Here is a 26,045-nt window from a genome sequence, read left to right as displayed (position 1 = left end):
ATTTTACAATCCATTTGAATCACAGTAAAACCTTGCTTGATACATAAAATCCTTCCATCTATCGTCAAACAATTGTAAACAGTTGGCAATCAGTAAGTAAAGTAGTGTGTCTATTAGTCAATAAAACTATGTCGTCTTGGGTTAGTGTTTTGCCAAGGATTAACCCAAATTTTATCTATTAAGTACCGTTTTACTGTAATGTTATTAACTTCAGTGCTTAACTACAATCGTTTCTCTTATCAATCAACACATGAATATCCAGATTTAGAATGTTAGAAATATTAGTGTTTTATTGCTCTAAAAGACATAAATTTTTGCTTTCATGTACTTTTAATATAAACTTTGATTACAAAAAGAAATTAACAATTATTTGAGATAAGAATAAATAACAATGAAAATCTTTACGGACAAAGTGCAGAATTGTCTTGTAGGACAATTCATGACCATACCATAATCAAATCAAAAGATCAATCAGATTAGCTTGTAATCTCTTAATAAATTATCGACTAAGCTGATTTATAATAAATTTTCAATCAAACATGAGTAAAAGTTATTGAATTAAATTTTTGTGATCATTAACGCATTTACTCAAGTCAATTTTGTCTCAAATGTACCCATTGGTTTCTAGTTTGTCCGTAAAAATACACTGTTACTTATCCTGTTCCTGGTAATGATTTGAAATCACTATTTCCTTCTGTAGAGTAGTGCTCCAGTATTGGGATCCTCTTGCCAATATCTCAAATCGATGGACGGAAGATCAGAACAGGCAACTCGAGGATTGCTATTTTAAGAATTGGAAAAAATGAGAAATCAATTATTGATGAATATTGAATGGAAATGATAACAATCATTATTTAAACTTATTTGGACCAGCTTATTGTTAAATTGAGCCTAAAAGTCTTTCCTGCTTTGAAGAAAGTTTAATGCTATTAACAAATCGATACTAAACAACTTTTCTTTATCTATCTTACTTATGCATAAAGGTCCATCGCCATAATATTGTAATAATATGATTACTGTCTCAATGAACAGTATAAAGTATTTAAACTTGAAAGGTTTTTGTCTAAAACACTTGACTAATCAATTGGTCCAAATAAGGAATGATTATTACACAATTTGTTAATCTATTAACTTACAAAATAGGATGAGCTTGTCTCATAACCCATGTCTGGATTGTTGGAATATCATCGGCATTTTCACAAATAATCTTTGATTGTACTGATTTTTTAATCTCATACAATTGTTCAGGGGTAAATGAAGATGGCAGTCCTGATCTGTCATACCAAAATCGATCACCTCGTCGAATGTTGGAAAATTGTTGAGCAATGATGCAAGCAAATGTTGGACCAATCATTGCACCAGGTAATCTGACTTCGGAAATTCCACCAGACCAAAGATCAATATCATCAGGATGTCTAAGAGTGAAATAAAAATATGAAGTTAGTAGAGTAACTTGAAGAGAAAATTGCCAAAAATTTAAATGCACTTTAAATTATTCATAAGTGCATCCAATATAATTTGGCAACATTGATTTGTAATAACTGTTTACTTCTGATTTTGAATTTTCGCTTTTCAATTCAAAATCGTGATTTTCCAAATGAAAGATAAACAAATTGAGCAATTATGAACCCTTGAAATGTTACATGACATATTCATGAAAAATCATGAACACTCTAATCTCACGAAATACTGCAGCAAACTAAATTAGAGCTTAAATATGGATTGTGAAAATTGATTGTTAAATAAAATGTGAGCTCAAATTGAAAAAAACACCATTTGTGAAGCAAATGGAACAAAAGCGTAAACAAAAAACTGCAAAGTGAACAAGGTTCTTCATTTCAAAAGGTGTTCACTTGATTGATTAATTAGCTACACCTCAACACATTGGAATTAATTTATCAGCAAACCAACGATTAACGCTTACTTGTAAATTTGAGAATACAAATAAGCAGTATTATTTTGTAAAACTGGAACCAAATCTTGCCAGCTTTGAGCTCGACCTAATCCACACCATTCTCTCCATGCATTATAACCGGGTAGACCATGTTCACGACCTCTTTCCAAATTGATTGCTGCTAAATCTAAGCCAAAAGGTTTATGTGGAGGTTGAAACAAGCGACCTGACACTTCTTGGGTAATAAATGGATCATAGGTTTGAGCAGGAGTGTTAATGAGCCCACCAATAAGCTCATCCATTTTACCAGGTTCATAGACGATGAATGGTTGACGAAGAAGGTTATGTAAAGGATCTTCTCCCAAGAATTGGTGAAATTTATCATAACGACGAACCATTCCTTGAATAAATGTGTGGCCAAAACGGAAAGCAGCCGTTTGGAAAGCATGAGAAGGTCCAATGTGAACATTGGCATCATAATCATCACGATAACCCTCTGCTTGGACAGTTAAATTGTACTTTTCAACCATTTCGGTTCCCAGTAAGAGGGGCAAAAATTCATTCAATGTGATGTGCTGAACTGAAGCAGCCATAATATGGCGAGCTTCTTGGAAAAGCTTTTCATCATCCCAATGAGGGTTCAATTCAGCCAAGGCAGTGGCAATTCGGTTATGGTCACGAACATATAAAGTGTGCAAAACAGTCAAATGAATTTGTTCATTAACTCGCTCATCTCCAGCAATAAAGCAAAATAAGTGGCGAGGTCGGGCAGTACAATCACGCTCAGGATTATCACTTTCAGGTGGAAGTAAAGGCTTCAGTCCATAAGCATTGAATCGATCCCAAACCTTCATTAAACCTAATTAAAAATCAAGAGAAAAATGTGTTAAAAGTAAATCATAATTCACAATCTTTATAAATGCTTTCAGCGGGTTCCATCACAATGTTACTTTTCAATTTCAATCATCAGTTATGCCAAATTACATTCATTTAAATGATTATTAGTATTACGTCTTTATTAAGTTGTGGATTAAATTAAATGCTATTCAAGAATATCAATAATCAATCAACAAGTAGTCATGAACTTGTAATAATTTCCAACTATTGACATTGAACAGTTAGAGAAAAGCATTCCAAAACATTAATATCAATCAGCAACAATCAAAATATTGTTGATAATTAAAAACAAGGATAAACGAGTTTAAAGGACATTCAAAATGTATTGTAAAAAATTGATAGACAACACCCATTGAGCTGAATAATTTGCTAATATGAGAAAGCTGAATATTCACACATCCATGATCGAGTTTAAATCCAGTTAATCAATCCAGCTAATAATTTAATTTCCGGGCTTGCCATGAAAATTTAGTTTCTAATAGTCAGGGAAATGAGGAAATCCTTGAAATTAATGAAATTTGATTAGCAAGAATAAGAAAAACTTAATCTAGGGCGAAATTAAAAACAAACACAAATTGATTGCAAATACAGATTTCAATTGAACTTTACAATCAATAAATTATTTTAATTTCAAATTTTGTTTCTTCTTTTTTTAAACCATTAAGAGTTGCCTGATTGTGCATAAACATGATAATTAAATGGGTGGTCAGTATTGGGTCAATCAATTGATTTAGCGATTTGAGTTAACCATTTGGCTCTCAATGATGTTTGAAGGTAAAGATTTACTTTTACTTTTATCAGAATAAAATCAAGCGATTCAGTTAACTTTCATTTTCAATTTACAGAATGGTAACAGAAAAAAGAAGAAAATAATCAAATTAACCAGAATGATATTAATTAATGCATTGATTGTAAACCTTTCTTACACCTTCATCTCCTCCCTTGACCAACACCCGTTAATCAAGACAAAATTTTCACCATTTAACTCACCAATTAAAGTCTATTAAATCAATTTTTATTCTTCTTTTTGCCCTTAAAGTATCAAGTTCAGTAAATCAAATTTAATTATTATTACATATTAGTAAAGTTTATAAAAAAAGAGTTTAATCATTTTAAGGGAAAATCCCTTTTATAATTTGTAATCAACAGTTTAACAGTTAACTAAATCCTTTATTTAGTCAATCAGTTAATCTTATTAACAAATTGTTGAAATGTATGGATTAAAAGATTTTTACATTTCTTTTGTTTTCAACATTCACTATAAATGGCAGCACTTATTGAAAATCAGTTAATCTTAACACCAATTTAAACTCTATTAGTTGACAATTTGCTGATTTGCTTGAAATACTCATTATACCTTGAAAAACGCGATTGATGTTGGTGTGAATCAAGTTAGTTGATTGTGCCAAATGAACTTTATTGGTTATTGAAATGATCAATATTGAGATTAACTGTTTACCTTAGACATCGTTCAAGGTTTGAGCAGTACGATAATGACCATTAAATCATCCAAATAATAAAACATTATAAATGATCAGTTTAACCACAATTAACTCTCAGGCCTTAAAAGATAGCAACAATAAAAATATTGTTTATGGAAATTGAATGTGTGTTCTGGAAAGGTTACCCTTTGGCAGTAAACAAATTGTTATACACATTTGATTTACCATTAATCTGTACTTGATTAAATGTTATTTAATTGCAGGTATACCTTGAAACACAATTAGTCAATAGTAAAACTAATTCAATCATAAAACATTATGTTAAATCTGTACGATTGGTAAGTTAACAAATGTAATTTGCCTTAGGATTTAAAAGTGAAAATAATGTGAAAAACAAGTTTACTGAAATTGAATCAAAAGTATCTACTATTCAAGTGTAGCAGTAATGATCGGAATAATGTTTACAAGTAAACAGATAATGGCCATATTTAACATTAACTGAAACAATCAACAAAATTTATTGTAATTAATTCTAACTGATGATGTTAATAACATAACAATTTAACAGAAAGATTAATTGCTTTAAATCATTGCTGAGCCATTTTAGCAAAGAAAGTAAAAATCTTTTATAATCGTCTTATAAATATTTTTTCCTTAAAATGACAATCAGCTTAATTGCTTGCAATACCAACTATTTGATAAAACATGGTGAATATCTGACAGTCTCAGACACTGGAAACTGTTGCTTGATTCACTAATGAAACATTCAATTAGAAGCTCATTTCGACCACAACCATTGTTTTCTTGTAAATGATAATGAAAATTAGCAATTGGAAGTTAATCCAAGATTTAATTTACCACCAACCTGGTGATTTACTCCATTGAAACAAAAGTCATAATTTTCAAGTTAATCTGGCTTCTAAGAAATGGTAAACTATCAAATGAAAATAATTTGATGCTGAAAATAAAGTTAAATATTATCAACTTAACTTCACATTGATGGTGAGATTAAGTGCGATATAAAATTATGTTTGACTAAGCAACTAGTTTGATTCAGTAAATTTAAATAGCGGGTTAAGGTCAGTTTTGCAATTTAATTAGCTAACAAAAGTAAGTGTCGAATTATGCAAATCTTACAAATAAAGCAATCAAGATAAATCAGTTGCCTACGACTTAAAAGATATTCATTTAATTTATCAATTAAATCTTTAATGTTAACTTTTCCCATAAATACTTTCATATGAATTCGCCTAAATTGAAAACCGAGCGCCTAGAATTAATTATCTGAAAAATGATGAATAAAGTAACAATTAACTGGAATTACATTATCATCAAAATTCATTAGATTATATTTAAATTTTTGATGTAAAAATCAACAACAAACAAAGGTCAAATGGCCAACTTTAGGCAAACAAACTAAATAGGAAAAGCAAAATTGTCTTAAACTGATCATCTTAAATCAATTTCATTTGTTGTAATCATTTTTCACGTTTAATTGTAGTGTATAATTGTGATTAGTAACCTGCTGATTAAAGCCAATAATTGATAAACTTACCTCCTTTAAATGCTCTCAATCGACGAGCTAAAGCATCACTTGAACCATAAATGAAATTGGCATCAATTGGCGATGATAATGTATTAATATGAGCTCGAGGTCCTGTTAAGGAAGATAATCAATGAAAATTAAGTCAATCACAATCATTAAATTGAAACATTTCTAGGGTCAAATCAATTCTATGTAAACACGTAATAATTTACAATTTTAATATGTAAGATTGTAAACTGTATGAGGAAGTTAATTGTTGAGTAATCATGTGATCATGAAAGTAAATCAGTAAATTGTTTGGTAAATCAAGTCCAAACTCGTGACTACAATTGGCCCAAGCTAATCAACTTTTATCAACTTATTCAGAGTCTAACTGTGTACATTGTTTTAATCAACCGCAAACACAAAAGGCATGAATAAATAATGCATTTACATTGATTAGAGTTAACCCAAAATGCTAATTAATATCAAGTAAAAACGAGTTGATTATTTACCAAGAGCACAGTTTGGACGATGGCCAGCAACAGATCGTTTAAAGTCATGACAACGTTTTCCAAATGGACTGTACAATGGATCATCATCAGGGATTATTATTGGTGCACATAATGGATGGTCAGTTCCTCGTTCACGAAGCTCGCAACAATCAAATTCGAGATCATTTTCATCTGTAAATGGAATAAATGAGAACAAATTAAAATGTTGAACAAAATATTTCGACTCTTGACCAAAATAAAAAAGCCAATCAAAGACTAACTTCAACTAGGATTGATGTTTAATCAACCAATGAATTTGGTCAAAAACTGGTTCATTTCAATCATTTACAATTTATATCGGCGAAACTTTAGACTAAACAAATTTTTGATTTCAATAAATACGGAAGAAAATGATAATTAGTCAATTGAATCAATTATAACGTGAGTGGGCTTTGATTGTTACTATTAAAATGTTAACCTGAGAAGCAGTTTTTATCAGAATATCGATGTTGGTCAGAAAAAGAAGTCATTTTAAGTTGTGTTATATTCACCAAATTACGATGATTTGATGTTCACTTAAATATATCATCAAATGTTAACCTGTATTGTTGACAAATCTCAAGTTTGCTGTTAACATCATTATTGTCCACAATCAACTCTCATGTTAACATGATAATTATAAATCATCAAAAGTTATGGTTAATGGCAAATGGTTATTTCAACAAGATAATTGCCATTAAAATTGCTGCCAACAAAATGGTTTAACAGTAATTTAATATTAAACATCATTTACATTGGGCAACAATTGATATTAACTGTCAATTGTGAAAACTCATTCGCATGCAAATTTAATTCTTTACTCTGAATCATATCATTACTTCAATCAATCTTATTATTTGTAACTAAATTGAACCCAAAATCAACCTAATTTCATTTTAATGATGAACAGCTAAGAGCTAATAATAAAAGTGAATAGAATCAAATTTGGTCAATTAAATTGTAGCCAAAAATGAACATCAAAATGTCAACTGTAATAATCAAATTTGCTCAGTAAAAGTTAATTTCATCAAAAAGTAATTGATAGTTGCAATTAAACATTCATCATTATTCTGATTGATTGGTTGTTCATTAAACAAGTATTTTTACAAATTTTTGCCTTCTATTTGATGAGACAATTTTCAAATGAATGAAAAACTCAACAGTGATCAAAGATTAGGTGAGTTCATGATATTGATTTGAATCTATTTCACGATCAGATTTATCAATTACTTTAGATTCATCAGCACGAAATGATCATTAAACATCAGAGCGAACTTCAATGATAAACTTGAATATTAACTGTAAAAATTTAGATAATAATGTTTAAATTTACCATGAAATAGCAAACAATTTTAAAATTCATTGTTGATTGCAATCAGAACTATTTGCTCAATTCATCTTAAAACAATGATATTAACATGATCAATCAAAAGAAACATTTTGATTAAATGATTGTTTTTACCGCAAAATGTTTAACTGAGTTTGTATTTTTAATTGCAAAATTGATTAATTGATTGTTGTTTTTATTGTTGTTTTAATTGATAACTGAATAATCTTGGGTTTGGTTGATAATTGAAATAACAAAATAAGCCTAAAAGGGTAAACCAAAAGTAATTGAAAACCCAAAATGGTTAACACTGAACAATTAATCGATAGACATTTTACCTTTAATGTATCACTAAAGGGTCATAGTTTATTAATTTAGTAGGCGTTGGTAGTTAATAGTAAATTAAATCAACACAAAGATACAACTAATGAGAAACAATAAGCTGACCTCAATCAAATATGGTTAAAAATATTTTAATCAGACTGACCCGACTAAAGATCATATTGTTTGAAGGTAACATAATTAATTGTTCATTGATTGAATGATTTAAGTGATAAGTGTTGATCATTAGTATATTGTTTCAACTAGGCACTAATTGTGAGCTTTTGTATCTTTTAGCATTTTTTGCGTTTCTTTTTTGTTGATCGTTGGTTTTGATTTTAATGAATACAGAATCATAAATATCGATTGAGATGATAATCAAATTAGGATGATCTAGATGTTGATTAACTGTGTTTACTGTTGATCACAATTTTTAATTGTACCAAACCTTGTTTTATAGTGAAAATTGAAGGCTTTTTATCTTGTTTTTTGGTGTCAACATTAATTGGAGGATAAAATTCCGGTCAATATTAATTTTGATTATTATCATTATTATTTGGTATTCTGATTGCAATTCAGCCAAGCACTGAAATTCATTGTTTCTATATAATCATAATCAACATTCATAATTAACTGAGGAAGACTAATTGTTGTAAAGGTGTGTAAAGAGCGATTAAGCCTAAGAAAAATATTATCATAATTTGATTGTTACCTTGCTGAATAAAGCTAACCATTAAAGCTTTTCATTTTTTTTGTTGTTACTCTTGTAAAATCAAAGTACAACAATTAGGATGGTAAATGTTAATTGTGTTCATCATTGTAACACTTATTGTTTTTCATTTTGTTTTCCTTGAATGGTCAACATTTTGATTATCACAAAAATCAACAAACCACTACAAAAACACCAATAATTAATGTTCACCAAAACAATGCCATTTCCATGTATTGAACAAAATCAAATTGTTCACAATCACAAAGTGTAGCAGAAACGCACTTGATAAATAGATCGATAAACAGTTCAAGAAACAATTGAGTGAAATTCAAATCATGAGACAATCTTGATGTAATGATAGTTTCCTAATCAATGGTAAAAGACAGTGAAAATGGCAAATTATCGGTAAAACTTGAGCATATTTCAGGGTTGCCACATGGAAACTATTGAAATTAGCAATTAGACATTTGATAATTTAGTGTTAATTTAACTGAGTTGGCATAAATTAAACGGAAACAATGTTCAACGGTTCAATTCAGGTCATTCAACATTGATTCATCGAAGCTTGTCTATTCATGGTCTAACCACAATCCTTTTGTTCATCTTTTCCTTATAACCTTTCAAGTATTATTCACCTTGTCACAATCATTCTTCATTAACATCTTCATCAACAACAAAAAATAATTGAATCAAGTGAATTAACAACAAAAATAAGGTAAAATTTTTCATTCAAAATAACAATCTAAATCTGTCTACTTTCAACTTTGCTTTCACCTACACAACAATTTGGGTGAGAAAAAAAAGGTTTAGATAAATGCATCATTTGAAATTGACTAACCAATATCATAAAACCTTAAGAAACAACCCTTTTCTACATTTAACCAATATTATTGATAGTCAACTGATTTCTGCCTTGCGAGACCAAAATAATCGCTTTAATAAACTGTCATCAATAACTCATCATCTTCCTGGTTTCAATGAAAATCAATCGTTTGAAGTTCTCCTCCTGTCTTGAAATTTGAGATAAATATTTAGTTAGTTCATTATTAATGGAGAGTGAAATTGGTGAGAAATTCATCAGATTTTGAAAATATCCGTTGACAATCTAGATCATTAGAGTACATGACGGTCACTTGTACTTTGAAATGATGGGATAGTGAACTAATCTTTAGTTGAATACAATCCTAATTACATTATAAAAACTTATCAGTTACCTGTAATACTTGCTTTTTGTGCGTTGATTTGCGATGTAATCGCAGCTAAATCTTAATGATAGAGAAGTATAAATCAAAATCAACATTAAGCTTTAGGATTAAAAGATATGTTAAAAAGTTGAAAATCATTAACTAACACAATCTTCAACTAATAAGTGATCTTAATCGCGTTAATTATCACCTTTCAGTAACATTAATGTCAGTCAACAGTTGAGAAAGTGAAAAATCAGTTAATCAATCAGTTGTGAAATTTTGTAGTGGTCAAGAGTCATTGTGAAAAGTTGACTGTGAAACATTATGCTCTGGTCATGTTAATCTTACCTCTTGGAGGTGCTGCTAAAGTTAAATCATGATCAATAAATTGTCCCCAAGACATGATTAAAATAGTCAAATCAGAATCAGGTCTGTCAACATCACGATGAACAGTTGCAGTAACCATACGAGCACTTGGAAGTGGTGAACCATCAACAACGGAAACACGGTAACCATCAATACCTGAAATCAACAATAAAGATTTATTTTAATGAATTTGCTCTTCATGTAAGCTAATATGACCATAGTATTGATCAAATATTAAAATGAAAATGATAGATTAACAGTTACAAAATGGTTTTTGTGCGTAAAGTAGTGAAGAGAGACCTTCAAGTAAAGTAAATATTGGTCATTCCATTCTGAACCAGTTTTTTTTTCAACATTTTTCATTGAAGTTACCAAATCAGCTTTTACTCTCACATTCCAGAAAACCCTTTTGTAATACTGTTATGATTAGAATATGATTATGCTCATATTATTATTTATTAATATTAATAAGTAATAATCAAATTTTGAAAAATCAACACAAACACACACACAAAAATTGACCTAATTGTGAATTATAATCTCTTTTCACCAATAAAAACACTACCATCGTCAATGGATTGGACAATCAAGCTAATCATTTGTCAAAAAGGTTTTCTTTCATTTTCTCATCATTACCATCATCACCATGATGATCATCATAACTCTTTAGTATTGATGAGGCTGAAGCACAAAAACGATTACATTTTTGCTTATATTTGCCTACCGTTTGAGTAAACTGGAGGAAGATATCGGACAAAAGGTGTAAATGTGACTCCCCAAGAAGGTGTTTTAAGGTTATTACAGTGTCCAGTAAAGGTTCGGTAGCGTTCAATTGTACATGGAATTGGTTTAACGTGAGCTGGACATTCTTCCCAAAGTGTTGTTCGTGAAAGATCGATCAATGGTAAGCCATTAAGAATCTCATCAGGAGATAATTTGAATCTACAAAAAGAAACATTGTCAAATTAAGAATCAAAAAGATACGAAAAGGTAAAGTAGAGATGAGAGTTGAAGACAGGTTAATTGAAAAATTAAGACTAATTGGTAAGGAATGCAAATTATAACTTACTGTGTAGCCAGAACTCTGGTAACTTCCAATGCGAGCTCAGCAGTTTGTGATATAATTGGTGGTAATGGTTCAAGCGAGTTGAGACCATTGGGTCTGATGTAATTACGTCGGTATTTGGCCTCCTGGATTGCAGTTTCAACATCTACATAACGAATACACAATTCTTCTTGTTTACCAGTTGGTACTGGAGTAAATTGAGCACTAAAAGTGAAAAAATATCATTTTAATAAAGAGAAAAAAAGAAAAATTAAAACCATGTTAAAGGATGATTAATGATATCAAAAAGGTTAATCTTGCTATTGTTTTGGCGCTACATTTTGTATTGTAATCCCATGTTGAAAATTTTACCCAATAACCATAGACTATTGAACTAATGATTATCCAATAAGATAGTTTGGTGGGAATTTTGATTTAAAGTAACGGCTATCATTACATTTATTTAAATCATTTGAATGAAAAGAAAGTCTTATTATTGCTATTTATGCCATCATCAACAGAGTTTAAGGTCGATATCAATCAAAATTAATGATCAACATCAAATTTAAGTTTACATTTTTCCTTTTTTTCGTTAATCAATACAAATTTGATTTGAAGCAGTTTTAATCATTACATGAAAAAATGATTGTACTTTTGAGATGAAAGGTTGAAAAAATGGTGAATTTATTTAGCTGTTGACTTGCCTATTTAACCAATAATTAAGATTTCTCTATTGATATTTTAATTATTGACTGTTAGAAATGGTAATCAATTGTAAATCCTTACAATCTGTTTCTTTATTTGATTGATTTTCATAACATTTTTTTGTTTGCTGCTGTTTGATTCACAAAACTAAATTATAATCATGATATTCGGTAAGTTTGCCTGAAACTGGTCGAGATTTAATTGTAAATTAGTTTTACCAATCAAAAAATAAAAACAAAAGCAACATCATCAGTTATAATGATTAGAAATGTTAACCGTAAATGTCTTGGTTTTGCAGTGATACAAAAAGGAGTTAAACTGATTCAATCAATCAATCAATCGGAATTATTAATTTACCAGAATAACGGTGAAAAGGTAAATAAGAGTTGATATTAAAATTGAAAAATGAAAGATAGAAATGAAAATTTCTTAGGTAACTCGCAAATAATTGTACTCATTTAAATAAATTATATCAATTTAATGGTCATTTGAATTATATTATTGCTAAATAGTAATCAAGGAAAACTGTTGAACTTGAAAAGTTTAGATGATGCAATTTTGTGGATTCATTGGGTTTAATAACAATCAGACATAATCGATGACCATTTATTTACTTAAACATCTATTAACTGAATGAATTTGATTCAAGAATCGAGTTAGTACAGGCATAGTTGATAGTTAATCAATTCAATTGCTACTGGGAACATAGAAAGAGATGAAAATGGTTTATTGTTGAAAATGAATAAACTGATTGTAAGCTCAACTAATAATTATGATGGTGATGATGATATCGTTATTGTTGATGGACAGCAAAAAAAGATTACAATCAATGATAAAATATTTACCTTTAACAGTAGGTTAATGGTTCAAATGGATTGAAACAAAGGTAAGATTAGGTTAGATTTGGACATTGAAAGTGTAGCTGGTCAAGCTTTTATATTGTTGAATTTGATTTAGAGGATTGAAAGTGGAGTCGGATTAACTTACGGTTGTTTAATGACACTTAGGAATCCGGCAAAAAGTGGACTTCGAGTTGATTCTGAAGGAAGATTAACAACGTAGGTTCGCTGTAAAATTAATGCACATTCAGAGGATTGAGTATAACTTGATGGAGCCAAAAGAACATTTGCTGAATTTTTTGGCGACTCAGCGGTTTCTACAGCAAACAGAGCTGAATTAGATCCCAATGTTGTTGATTGGTAGGATGGTGATGAAGGTGATAATGGTGTAATAGCATTGGATTGATCACTGGTAATCACTGGTATTTGGCTGGTTAAAAGTGAAGGCACAAATGAGAAAAAGGTGAAAAGAAAACACAATGTTGATATCTTTGACCAACATGGCTTCGATCTCGTAGACATTTGATAAATAGATGAACCCATTTCGTTGTGTGATCAATTAATGAAACTTTTGATGAGAACGATGATGATGCTAAAAAGAGCAAAATTAACAGTCAAAAAAAGGTGTCTAAAAAAATGGATGAACCAGTTAAAACAGTAATCCACCAAATCTTTTCTTGTTTACCGTCGATTCCTATTCTATCCAATTGATCTTGGTGTTCCAATCAAATTGGTTATCCACTTTTTGCTTTCGCTTAATTGTTTTCCAGCAATCAACAGGTTATTTTGATATAAGTTGACTTGAGTAGAGAAGAATACAGTTAAGGAATAGAGAAAAAGAAGAAGAAAAACAAACACAAAGAAAATTAGTTGAGAAAAAGATATAATTTGAAAGACAATCTGTTAACCGTTGGTAACATTAAGGTGTTAAGCTTTCTGGTTAAAATGGTTAGTCATTAGATCAAAATATCAGACGATTAAATATTAACAGTTGAAAGATGTTAGGCTATTCATACTTGCAATGAACTAGTGATATAAGTTGAGTCACAATGTAAGATTACATGATCAGGGTAAGCACATTTAAAAATGTGCAGCTCCAAAAAACAGAAGTATCTCGTTGTTGGTTCAACAATTGAATGATTACATTTGAGTTTTGAATAACGGTTACATAAACAAGAAATGATGAAAATAATGAGCAAAATATATTATCATTAAATTGAACACTGCGTCAATTCAAAGGAATTCACAATTCTGATTTAAATGTTCTGATAAGCAGGCTATTCATTTGCCCACCCAATATTCAAGATTTTCCCTCCTCAAAACATTCACTCTTCATCTTTCGTGCTTACTTTCTTTCTTTTCTTCTTTTCTTCTTTTCCTCTTTCTTTCCTCACTTTCATATTTTAGTTCATTTTTAAGACACTTTTCTTTCTTGACTTACTTTTCCTATTTGAGATAACTTTTTCTCAATCAATTCCTTCTCTACTAATTATCATCAACTAATTAATTTCTGTGTTTTAATTCACTATCAAACATTCTGCCAATTACATGGATCTATTAATTAGCCTAATTTTACGGCTTTAAAACTAAACAAGGTGAGTACCAGAACACACATTGTGCTTTTGAATGGACTTGATCCATATGCTTGATCCATATCCATCTGAAATGGAATTGGTGAGATTAATGATTTGAAGTGAAGAGCTACGAAACAATATTCTGGTGAAAACCGAAAAACCCGGTTTCAACCAAAAAAGTAATTCAAAATAGAGATTTCATTATCTTTCTTACTTGTTTTCAGTAGCTCTTTATGTTTCAACACTTCAACTTCCACCTCTCTTAAGATATTTACCCGCCATTTTCATGAATCTCTTTTAACCAGTGAAACACGTGGAAGTTGTGTTTATTTTTAAGCAAAGTATTAAGTGAATATTTGTGATTTTTAATGGTTTTAAACCTAATTTACTTATATTTCACGAGTAAATTTCAACATCTTAACCACCAATAATCAAAACATCAATATTTTGTTGAACCATGATGGCCTAATCGGATGAACTCTACGCCTTATTGAAAATAAATGGTTATTTCTCTAACTGATGGTCTGCCTAGCCTGTGGTAGGTCATGAGTAGTGTCAATATAATGTCAATAGACAAGTTAAATTAGAACTATATTGCACTATTCCCGGCCTATCAACGGTGTAACATTTAAAGAGTTTCGCTGAACATGGTTATTGGAAATACAGTGATATATCATTCAAAAAATGTTTTAATTTTTGAACAAAGAAAAAAATAATTTTTCAAACCTTTCATTTATCATAATCAAAGTATATTTTATAGGTACAAAAAAGGGTTATGGGACATTTTCCCCAATTCGTCAAATTAGCATTCTGGTTCTGCTGGTGTAAGTTAGTTAAATAAACTCACTTTTAAATAGGCTCATTTTTCTAATGATGATGGACTTAAATTTAAGGCTCGATTTCTCCTAAATACAGTTCTTTATCAATTGAACCAGATAAAACTGAAAGAAAAAATATTTTCAGATTAAAAATAATGACATATATTTTAGGCTGCATTGATAAACTTACCTATCGGTTCAGAAGGGTGAAAAACAACCTCAGTAACTGCTCCATGATGTCCAGGAAGTTTATATAAAATTCTTCTGTAATGAGTATCCCAAATATATACATGTCGATCGGCTGATCCAGCGCTAACTTTAGTTCCGTCGGGAGACCAACTACATCTTAATAGATTCTTTTCTGCGTTATGTTGATGACCCTGCAGTGTTTTTGTACACCTTTCTTTAGAAGCAAAAGGTCTAATATCCCAAATGCATACTGAAAATAAATAAAATAAAGTTGGTATTAAAAACTTTCATAGACTGATAAACATAAAACTTACAAGTATTATCCATTGCATTAGATAAAACAAAAGATCCGTCAGGACTCAATGAAAGTCCGGTTATGCTATCAAAATGACCAACCATAGAATACAGAATTTCTCCTTTCCTCATGTCGTAAACTTTGACGAGATTATCAATCCCTCCGAAAATAACTTGATCTGAATTCTCATTGAAGGTAACCGCCAAATTTTGATATTTATCTTTGTAGGTTTGACTACATTTACGGTCTCTGAGATCCCAAATTTTTATGTTACAATCATCACCAGCACTTACAAGTAGTTGTGGACCTCTCCTAGAAGCATGACATGAGTTAACAATACTAGAGTGGCCTTTCATCTTTTTAACCCTAGTCATAGTCTTAGAGTCCCACATGATAATTGTTTTATCTGTGCTTGCGGTAAAAATATTGGTTCCATCAACAGAATATTGAACATCTAGTATGGCTCCCTTATGTGCTTGCAAAGCGGCTAAGTTTTCACACTCGCCAAACACATTCCAGAGATCTGTAGATAAAGAAAAAATTATCAATTTTAGTGATCATGTAAAAGTATATAAAGATTTCTTAAAATTGTTAACTGCTAATTATGTCAACCAACAAGAGAAAACTTTGAAGATTTGACAACTTACATAGTTGCCGATCATAGCCAGCTGATGCAATGACTCTTCCATCAGGATGAAATTTGCAAGAATAGACCTCTCCTTGATGTCCAGATAACTGCATGATGGGGGCAAATAAACTAGACGTCCTGGGTGGACCCTGTAAATATTGGTATCACATAGTTAATAATGAATTGATAGCGATATAATCAAGTAATTACCATTTCGACAACTGCTCTGCTTTTAGAGGGATCCACTGCTTGTACCAATTCATTACGACCCTTCTTGAGTGGCACAACAGCACCAACAGTAGTGAACTCATCTCCTGGACGTTTAGCCATGATTCTGTAAGTTTATTTATATTAAAATGAAACAAGATAACTGGACACAAGAAAAAGAACAATAGATTGATTAGTATAAAGATTTCGTGGTTTCACTAGTTTGGTTTGTATAACCAGTAACTTTGGTTACTGGTTGAAAAATACAAATCGATACTTTTGTCAATAGTATCGATACTAACTATTAACTTAAAAAACTTGAAGTTGAATAAAATTAAACAACAAAATCTTAATTTTTGTCCTCATCTAACAAATTAATTTGGAGCCCTTAAGAAATTTAATTTAATATAATACAAGAAAGCAAATTTAAAAATGTGAGTATTATATCATTGAGTCTCGATAAAATGAATCATATTTGGAAATCTCCTTTTGAAGCTTTCTGGGCTTCAGTTTGATTATACTAATTAAATGTGAATCATTACTGTCAATAACTTTATGACTTAATCATTTTAGCAGATAATTATTATGTTAATAATTTACTGGAGATAGTAATGTTTGCAAAATCTAATTTAGCTTAATTCTGAGTGAAAAAAGTGTTGATTATTTTATTATAATCTTGCCTTGACTGGAACAATTTACTCATCTCAATGTGACTCCACGTTGAATAAGAATGTAACCTTTTAACTATCAAAGGTATTGCATTCAAATGACTGGAGTAATATCAATTCATTAGATTGTCATCAGTCTAATATATCATATTAGTCAGAAGTTATTCAACTCCAGGATCCAATTGTATGAAGACATCCAATTCAATTCAAATTTCATTTCCATCTTTTGTTGATATTCACATTACGATATCACATTGGTTATAAACATTACACTTCATTGATTTAACCCAATATTCAAAGCTAAAATCATCAAAATGACAGATCTGTCTATGAGGTTAAATCAAGTGAAAATACTTTCCATTAATATCATTGACATTCATAATTTTCACTATCAAAAATTCATTGGCATAAATTTTGTTTTATTACCTCTCATTAAGGTATTGAAGGTGAAAATGGTAATTAAAGCACAGAATTAAGATATCAAAAAGCGAAAATAGATTAAGCAAATTTCACAAATCAAGTTAGAGCAGAATCAATGATGTTGATTATCTGACTGAAAACAACTGGTAAAATTATAAAAACGGAGTTAATCGTACAATCAATTACATTCAGAGAAACATCAAGTCATAACAACAACAATTACCAAAGCATTTTATATTGATTTCTTATTTTCCCCAGGAAAGATGGTTCCATTGAACAGTTAAAAGCCTTAACTATTAACGTCTTTAATCATCCAACAATCACTTTTGTTTAACTTTGTGCCAATTGATCAAGAGCTTGTGTAGCAATTAGATAACCATGGATAATAACGATAAAACAGGTTAGACAATTTCACTCAACGTCAGAATCTATTGTGAAATTGGTCTCTGATGGATGCCAATGGATTACCATCAATATCACACAATTAATATTTTGTTTCCTTAATTTTCTGATGTTATTCAGATTCAACTCAGGAACTAACGGAGTCAACACTCAAAAAGGATGAAACCAAATTTCAATCTTCCTTTGCATCATTACGGAGTAAACCCAATCCATTGGAATGGCAAGATGTTGAAGTCAAATTTGGTCGAAGACCTTTGAGACAACAGGACAGTACAATGGCTCGAGTAACTGATTCAGCTGAAAATTTTTGCCTTAAAAGTCCAATAGTTGTCTGGTTGTTGACCATATTTCCCAGTATAACCTGGATTCGGAAATATTCAATAAAAAACTATTTAATTCCTGATATAATTTCTGGCTTAACAGTCTCTGTTATTCATGTACCACAAGGAATGGCCTATGGTCTTTTAGCAGGGACTAACCCAGCAAATGGACTTTACGTTTCATTTTTCCCAGTCTTAATATACGCTTTAATGTCTCAAAGCAGACATGCATCATTAGGTATGTCTATTCAGATCATAGTCAACACAATGATAGTTAATGTCCTTTTAGTGTTAAATTGCGTTTATCAGTGATTGAAATGGACGAAGAAAATAAGTGAGAAATCAATTGATTGATAGAATGCCAAATTGCTTCTTTTTTTTGATTGAATATGAGTGTTAACTTTCCCTTTCTTTCCAAATATTGATCAGGTACAATGGCAGTAACCAGTATAATGACGAGTAATGTGCTTAATCATCTTGGTGCAGTACCACAAGCAGCTTTTAATTCAACCCAACTCGCATCGTTTGATCGACCGCCAACTATTGAAGAAGCCATTACAACCCTGTCATTTATTTGTGCCATTTTCATGCTTATCGGAGGTATATTTCAATTAGGAGTCCTCTCGCTGGTTTTATCGGAACAGATGTTAACAGCCTTTGCCTGTGGAGCAACCTTTCATATTGCTGTGGCCCAGTTGGAAAGTGTATTAGGTATAACAGTACCAAAACATTCAGGACCACTCAAAGTTATATTTGTGAGTAACCAGTTGATTCTTTTAAATCCATAAGACTATCCAATTTTTCATTTATTATCGTGTTTTTTTCATTTCTTTAGACTCTGTTTGATGTGTTGAAGAACATTCTCTCAACCAATCTGGCATGTTTGGTTATATCAATAATCACAACCTTCTTGATGGTGTCTGTTAAAGAGTTTTTTGATCCTTGGCTTAAGAAACGCGTCAAATCAAATATTCCTATTCCCATTGAATTATTTATTTTGATTATTGCCACTACAGCGTCTTGGGCGCTTGATTTAAACGTAAGATATGGTGTTCCAGTGATAGGAGTTATACCGTCTGGTTTACCAGAGATAAAACCTCCTCGACTTGATTTAGTTGTTGACATATTACCTGATGCTGCTGCGATTGCTTTGGTTAGTTATACTGTAACACTAACTGCTGGAGTCTTGTTTGGTAAAAAGTACAAGTATATTGTTGATCCGTCACAAGAAATGTTAGCTCTTGGTGCAGCTAATTTGTTGGGTTCATTTACAGGTTGTTTCCCGGCTACCAGTGGAATCAGTAGAACTCTTTTGATTGATAAATCAGGAGTTAAAACACAATTAGCTGGAATTGTATCGTCAGTTGTGTTGCTCTTCATCATTCTTTATCTTGGTCATTTGTTTCACTCTTTACCCAAATGTGTTTTAGGATGCATTATTTTAGTTTGCCTTAAAAATATGCTAATGCAGTCAACGAACTTGGTCCGATTGTGGAAAATATCAAGACTCGAAGGTTTATCCTGGGCAATCACCTTCTTCTCAGTGATAGCAATTGATGTCGATTATGGTATAATCATTGGAATCTGTTCTTCACTTTTCTTCCTTCTCATCCAATTTATATTGTAAGTCCTTCAATTGAAAATCAAACTTTCAATATTAACTGGTATTATCTTTTACAGGCCAAAGGCAACAATACGAGGTTTACTTCCATCCACTGAAATTTATGTTGATATAACTCAATTCACTAAAGCTCAGGAGATTCCAGGATTGAAAATATTCCGTTTCTCAAGTGCTCTTTTCTTCCTGAACTCAGTAAATTTCCGTGACTCCTTGTACCGTTTGTGTTTACAAAAAACGTACAGCCAATTGATGGACTTATTGGAGATGAAAAAGTTGTTGAATCAAACAGTTAACACAATAATCATTGATTGTTCCACAATTGCTTTTGTCGATTCATCAGGTGTTGAGGCCATTTTGGATGCCATTAATACATTGAAAGAGCTTGGTATTCGTTGTCATCTCGCATCTTGTACAGCATCTCTTATGGCAATGTTTGAAAGAACCTCTTTCCGAGATAAATTACCAAAAGATTATTCGTCTATATTTCCTATGGTTCACGATGGTGTCATTTATTATTTACAACATGATTATCCAGAATCACATGATACAAACACAATACCATCTTCAATCAGATTCTGAACCCCATCTGAAAGAAAAAAGTTTCAAAATAATCAAAAACATTCTGAAAAAACCATTGGTATTGTAAATACAAACAAACTAAATAATTCAAATCAATAATGTAATCTGTAAAAAATTATAATCCAAATTAACTTTGAACATTTAATATTCAACGTTTATTATTTAATTGATACCCCAAACGGTAATCTATCCAAGAAAAAAACCAATCCAAGCTTTGCGTAAAAATAATGGTCAATTGGTCAATCAGTTAGAAGGGTTTATAAAAAAATGTTTGAACGAATGTTTGATCTTTGGGAAAGTTTTAGCAAAAGGTTAATCAATTGACGATACTCTACTCTACATGAGTCAATGACTAGTCTTATCTGATGGAACCTGGTCAATAATTCAACAGATAAGTTTGAATCATAAGAAAACAGTATTCTTTATGCTGACGCACTGGGTATCCAACCTCAAAGACATTGATTTGTATCTGAAAAGCCGACTTTAAACTCGAAAGTTAAAGTAAATTATGCAGTAAGTAAACCGTTTCAGATTTGTATTCAATTAATAAATTGAGTTTAGCATTTAGTTTATGAATTAGTATCACCTTTAATTGAGATGATTATGCATCAGTTTTTAAATACATTATGATTTTCATATTGAAATAAACAAGTCAACACCTAGATCCAGTGTAATATGGTATTAAATGATGTTTAGTGTGTCACAAATATTAAGTAACACGGTGTTAGTGAAAAGACATTTTTTCGTATGTTTGATTATTGCACCAATATAATTGTAAGTGTTTTCATCAATGATTGTTTTCAGTTTATATTAATTTAGAATTGCTGATGAAAATACTTTGTGTTTGCAGTTATCCAAAGTAGTACAAGATATAAATGACTTCAGTTAATTATGGATTAAATGGATTTAAATTATTGATGGAGTAGTAGTAGGTATGTGTTTGATTTTCAATTGATCTGGTTGGTTTGGTTATTAGTTATGTAAAATTGCGGTAAATGTCGTGTAAAAGATCATCAGCGGTAAAGTTTCCAATGGCTGGATTCTCAATGTAACTTTCGTGGGATGATTGGCCAAAATTTGTCAAAGGTTTGTGGTAAACTGATTCAATGTCTGTTTGATTCAAGGCATCTTCACCTAAATCAGATTCTTCATGGGAATCTAAATTGTCCTCAGGTAAAGTCATAGACCAATTTGTTGTTAAAGCAATTTCAACTGGAAATGAACGATGACTCTCAAAAAGTCGATGATACTCTAAGTGTAGATTAGACATTGTTGAATTGAGCCTTTGTAGTGCTGAAACAATATCCTGAACATGGCGGGAATCAAGTAATTCAAGTTTGATCAAAACATCAGATCTTAAAGCAGCAAATCTTTTCCTAGCTTCCTGGCGACATCTCAAGATTAAACGGTACTCGTAATTTCCCGTCTCTACTCGATAAAGTGGGATATTTATGTTTTGGCAATCGTATTCTTCGTCGTCCATCTCTTTGACTTTCAAACAATATGACTGTAAAGCAAAAAATAAAATTATATTACAAAAAAGTATCAATATTGATAGAGATATAAAAGGCTTAATTTAAAAATACAAACCAGATATTCCATTTTAACATCACCATACTTTTTAATCGTTAATCGCGTATCTGGCACAGCTTTATTAAGAAATGTGTTCAAATCCTCAACAAGCTACAGTAAAATTTAAATTTAAGATTGATTAATGATAGAAATTTATTCAAATGGCGTTTCCTTTTCTGGTTCAATCACAGTTACCGATAGGAAAAGACCTTTACTATGTTTCAAAATGTAACAGAGTTAACCTGAACTCAGCTGTATTTGATATGCACTAGTTTTTACTTCTATAATTTTGTCAAACTATCCGATACTTAACTTAAGACACAATTAAGCTATTTATATAATGACAACTAGATTCTATTCAGATTATAGTCAGGTTACTTGGTATTTCTGATTCAACACTGATTGGCTTACAGGTTTCATTTGGCGAATCATTGTTATACCCTGTTTCTCCAAAGATCGATGAACTTCACCAAATTGGATGAAAGCTTTACTCGATTCTGGGTTAATGTCTTTGACTCCAATCTCAGTGAATAAATCTCCAAAGGCTTCAAACAAAAAAAAGTACAGTTAAGATTCGGATATTTTGTGTTGAGCAATTAAATGTTAAATATTTGAATATGAGATGTTGAAACTAAAATATTCAAAATCTAGATCATACCTTTGTAAACATGACAAACTTCAAGGTGGGCTTTCAGAAGATCACGAGTTCTTTCAATTATACCTTTATACATAAGCTCCATAAGTTCGAGCTCTTCCAATTTCCTAATTAAACTATCTGTGAACAGAATGAAAATCATAATTAGCCATCAAAATAAACAGCATTACAATGGTAAAACTAAAATTTATCTTCGTAGGTAATTTTGATGGTTTTCTGGTAGTGATGAGATTAGAGCGACACTTACCATTACAAAGAATAGCTCGGCTTAATCCAAGTGCGTCAGCAGTGTCAGAACTCATTTTCTCGCAAATACGATGTTTCACTTTTTTAAGAATAATGTCCAAGCTTTTACCTTGTTTAGGGTCAGCATGCAGTTTATTGTAATTGAATGAAACGGGTCCAAGTGTGTCTTTGATCATTTGAGCCACCTCAATCTTTGATTTACCTTTAACATTGTGACCATTTATACCTACAATTTCATCTCCAGACTCCAAAGTACCGTCAAAAGCTACAGGTGTGTTATCAAAAACCTAGTCATCAGAGAAAAAAAAGTGATGCGATTTATAATTTAGTGAGTTAAATTTAAAAATCGGCGTGTTTAAAAGCTGGTGTGGTTTCATTACCTGAACAATGTAAATGCATGGACAATGAGGAGCTCCACCACCAATGCTAATCCCAATCATGTTCCGTGAATCTTTCTCTAATGTTACTGTTCCATTGGTTACCTTCATTCCCCTGTAAAAGAAACAAATATATTGGGGATTGAAATTTCCCAATAAAATTTTGTAATTGGTTAATTAACAAATTAAAATTAAACACTGAAAAATGAGTAAATCACTATTTTAATTTTAAACGGTAATGTAGATGTTGGTAAAGGAAACATGCAGGGAAATTCACAGGTTAGCTAGTGGAAAACACGATGGTGAGATTGATGACGAAAACCAGAAGTGAATCATTGCCAACAGTTAAAAAGGAATTGTCTTGAAACTGAACATTTCAAGCTCAAATATAGATACGTTGAGAATGTGGTAGAAAATCCATAGATTAATAATTTAAATAAAATTAACAGTGACTTACCTTCTGTCTTCAATCATATTATCTAACCATATGTCATCATCAAAATCAGGGTCATGTTCGGGAAGAAGGTGATATTGAGTAAAACCAAAGGCACCAGAAGGTTCCCCAGCTAATCCACCCGACATTGTTATAAATTAATTATTTAATCCACTTAAGTGAATCGAGTGTCACTCGGTGTTAACAGTAATTCACACTGCTATGGATTAGCATAAGTGTTAAAATAAATTTGAAGAGTAACTTATTTTGCGGTTGAAGTAACGCTTCTGGTTTCTTGTCACATGATCCCTAGCTTTTATTAATTGTTTGATTAATTGTCTGGTGGCGCTGATTAAAGTCATCTACGGTTTTTGAATGAAAATATTCAAAGACAAATTTTTTGTTATAATTTCGTTTAATGTCATGAAAAGCCATGTAAAAACATCGTCTGATGCCATTTCCTATCTCTTCTTTTGGTTAGGACATCACAAGATGTTTTGATATTTAGGGAATTGCAAAGATTAAGATATAAAGTGCGATTTAATTGTTAAAGAATAATATTATTAAGAAACTAACATGTGTTTGAATAGACTTGTTCAAAGCAAATACATTGAATTTGTTTGATTGTACAGTAATGTTTCAAACAGCATGCATAGTTATGGATGAAACAATGTGATTCCAATTATTTACACTTATTGAAATCATGTTTGAAATTGACATCAAAATAATGAAATTAACTGTAGCCAGATAAACGAGGTTAGGACATTACCTCGATATAAACAACATTATTATAAAACAGCAAAAATCTAATAACAGCTTTTTGAATGTACAATTACTATGTATTACAAAGTATTATATCAATGAATGATTTATCAGTAAGTTTGAAATTGCAGCTAAACTGTGAAAAATATTTACAAGCAGACAATATTTTCATGGATAATTTTCAGTCTGGTAGGTTAAGAATATTACAAAATTTATGAATACAGTGGTGAAAATATATTGAATGGCATTGGAATAACTAATAAAAATAAATCAAGGTAATGACCGTTCAACCTTAATATGAATAACCTAGAAATTTGTCGATGACTTACAACTTAGGTTATATCATTACAGACCGGTAAATATTGTATAAAAACAAAATCAAGTTTATTGATTGTCAGTTTTCCTATCACAACTCCAAAGGATTGATTCTACCATGAATCAGTTTTTGTTAATTGTGGCTTTGATAAACTTCCAATACCACTTGTATGATTGTATCAAGCTTAAATTTTCCTCTTGTGGTAAGTATTCCTATTTTGTATCTTTGTTGGTTATTTTAATTCATTGATTGTATTTTCTTCTCTACTTCTTCCATTGGTCCTTTCTTGGTCAGATCTTCAAGGTGGTAAAACACATGAGTTACGAATTGATGGGTGTAAAGACAATGTTGACCCTTGCGTTTTAGTTCGTGGTAAAACGGCTCATATTGAAGTTGATTTTGTTGCTCCATTTGATTCAAACTATGTTTACGCCGATGTTAGTAGACAATCATCAACTCTACCAATATCTTTACCACTGCCCTTTCTAGATCGAGATGCCTGCAACAACCATGGATTAAACTGTCCTCTCAAGAAAGGCCAAAATTACACATATATTTACGACTTTTACGTGGACCCTTTGTTACCAACAGTTAAAGGTGTTTATCATTTTACTTTATCAACCTTCTGGGGGTACAGTATTGGCTGCATAAGTGTACCATTGGAGGTGAGCGGAGGGTTCAGTATCTTTGGGAATAGGCTGGCCATTGATTAGTCGGTTGTCATCACTTTCCAGTTTTTGACTTGTTTTAATCATCTGGCCCTCTTATTAAATCCACTGTAAATAGCTTCCATGTTAATCGATACAAAATTGTAATTATCTAAAATGTAATTCACGATTAAGGAATAAATGAGTAAGATATAAAAACACGATTAAAAAGAGTAACCTTTAAATGTAAACAAAAAAAAACATGTTATCAATGAGATTTTTGCCAGATAGATGTTGCCATAGAATCAATGAACCACGTAATTCAAATTTTTCATTTTGATTAATTAAAGTAAAAAAATTATATTAATCGCTATACTCAGAGAAAATTTGGTTGCTGAAATAAATATTACTCAATTAATTGTACGAGTAGCACGGCTGAACTTTACATCGATCTAATTGCAATATTTCATAAATTATTTTGTTATGATTCTAATTTTCTGGAAACAATCATGGATCATCGCTA

General features: G+C 30.9%; 5 protein-coding genes across 5 annotated transcripts; 2 read left to right on the top strand and 3 right to left on the bottom strand.

Moving 5' to 3' along the window:
• Positions 1 to 263: 263 nt before the first annotated feature.
• On the bottom strand, positions 264 to 14,038 carry LOC107361738 (peroxidase). Its single transcript, XM_015928614.3, has 11 exons — positions 13,810 to 14,038; positions 13,479 to 13,593; positions 12,942 to 13,385; positions 11,274 to 11,474; positions 10,929 to 11,146; positions 10,187 to 10,360; positions 6,274 to 6,444; positions 5,789 to 5,890; positions 1,925 to 2,753; positions 1,137 to 1,415; positions 264 to 781 (listed from the first exon to the last, which is right to left on the bottom strand). Exons 3-11 carry the CDS (start codon positions 13,334 to 13,336, stop codon positions 685 to 687), a joined length of 2,466 nt encoding a protein of 821 aa, XP_015784100.2. The 5' UTR covers positions 13,337 to 13,385; positions 13,479 to 13,593; positions 13,810 to 14,038; the 3' UTR covers positions 264 to 684.
• A 1,000-nt stretch (positions 14,039 to 15,038) lies between these two features.
• Positions 15,039 to 16,734, bottom strand: LOC107361742 (U5 small nuclear ribonucleoprotein 40 kDa protein). The gene is made up of 5 exons (XM_015928617.3): positions 16,508 to 16,734; positions 16,317 to 16,446; positions 15,689 to 16,192; positions 15,376 to 15,624; positions 15,039 to 15,308 (listed from the first exon to the last, which is right to left on the bottom strand). Exons 1-5 carry the CDS (start codon positions 16,625 to 16,627, stop codon positions 15,256 to 15,258), a joined length of 1,056 nt encoding a protein of 351 aa, XP_015784103.1. The 5' UTR covers positions 16,628 to 16,734; the 3' UTR covers positions 15,039 to 15,255.
• A 1,050-nt stretch (positions 16,735 to 17,784) lies between these two features.
• Positions 17,785 to 20,659, top strand: LOC107361740 (solute carrier family 26 member 6). Its single transcript, XM_015928615.3, has 5 exons — positions 17,785 to 17,992; positions 18,115 to 18,552; positions 18,744 to 19,069; positions 19,150 to 19,937; positions 19,995 to 20,659. The coding sequence occupies exons 1-5, from the start codon at positions 17,971 to 17,973 to the stop codon at positions 20,512 to 20,514; spliced, it is 2,094 nt and encodes a 697-aa protein (XP_015784101.2). The 5' UTR covers positions 17,785 to 17,970; the 3' UTR covers positions 20,515 to 20,659.
• Positions 20,660 to 21,077: 418 nt separating this feature from the next.
• Positions 21,078 to 24,027, bottom strand: LOC107361741 (PRKCA-binding protein). Its single transcript, XM_015928616.3, has 7 exons — positions 23,822 to 24,027; positions 23,368 to 23,479; positions 22,989 to 23,274; positions 22,745 to 22,861; positions 22,498 to 22,631; positions 22,105 to 22,197; positions 21,078 to 22,021 (listed from the first exon to the last, which is right to left on the bottom strand). The coding sequence occupies exons 1-7, from the start codon at positions 23,944 to 23,946 to the stop codon at positions 21,491 to 21,493; spliced, it is 1,398 nt and encodes a 465-aa protein (XP_015784102.2). The 5' UTR covers positions 23,947 to 24,027; the 3' UTR covers positions 21,078 to 21,490.
• A 315-nt stretch (positions 24,028 to 24,342) lies between these two features.
• On the top strand, positions 24,343 to 25,767 carry LOC107362148 (mite group 2 allergen Tyr p 2). The gene is made up of 2 exons (XM_015929161.3): positions 24,343 to 25,077; positions 25,170 to 25,767. Exons 1-2 carry the CDS (start codon positions 24,993 to 24,995, stop codon positions 25,586 to 25,588), a joined length of 504 nt encoding a protein of 167 aa, XP_015784647.2. The 5' UTR covers positions 24,343 to 24,992; the 3' UTR covers positions 25,589 to 25,767.
• The last annotated feature ends 278 nt before the right edge of the window (positions 25,768 to 26,045 follow it).

Source organism: Tetranychus urticae, chromosome 1 (assembly GCF_039701765.1).
Source record: "Tetranychus urticae isolate SD_2017Ah chromosome 1, NJAU_TeUrti_SD_1.0, whole genome shotgun sequence".
NCBI lineage: Eukaryota > Metazoa > Arthropoda > Arachnida > Trombidiformes > Tetranychidae > Tetranychus > Tetranychus urticae.
The sequence above is the reverse complement of the archived record's forward strand: the minus strand, read 5'-3'. Positions and strand labels throughout refer to the sequence as shown.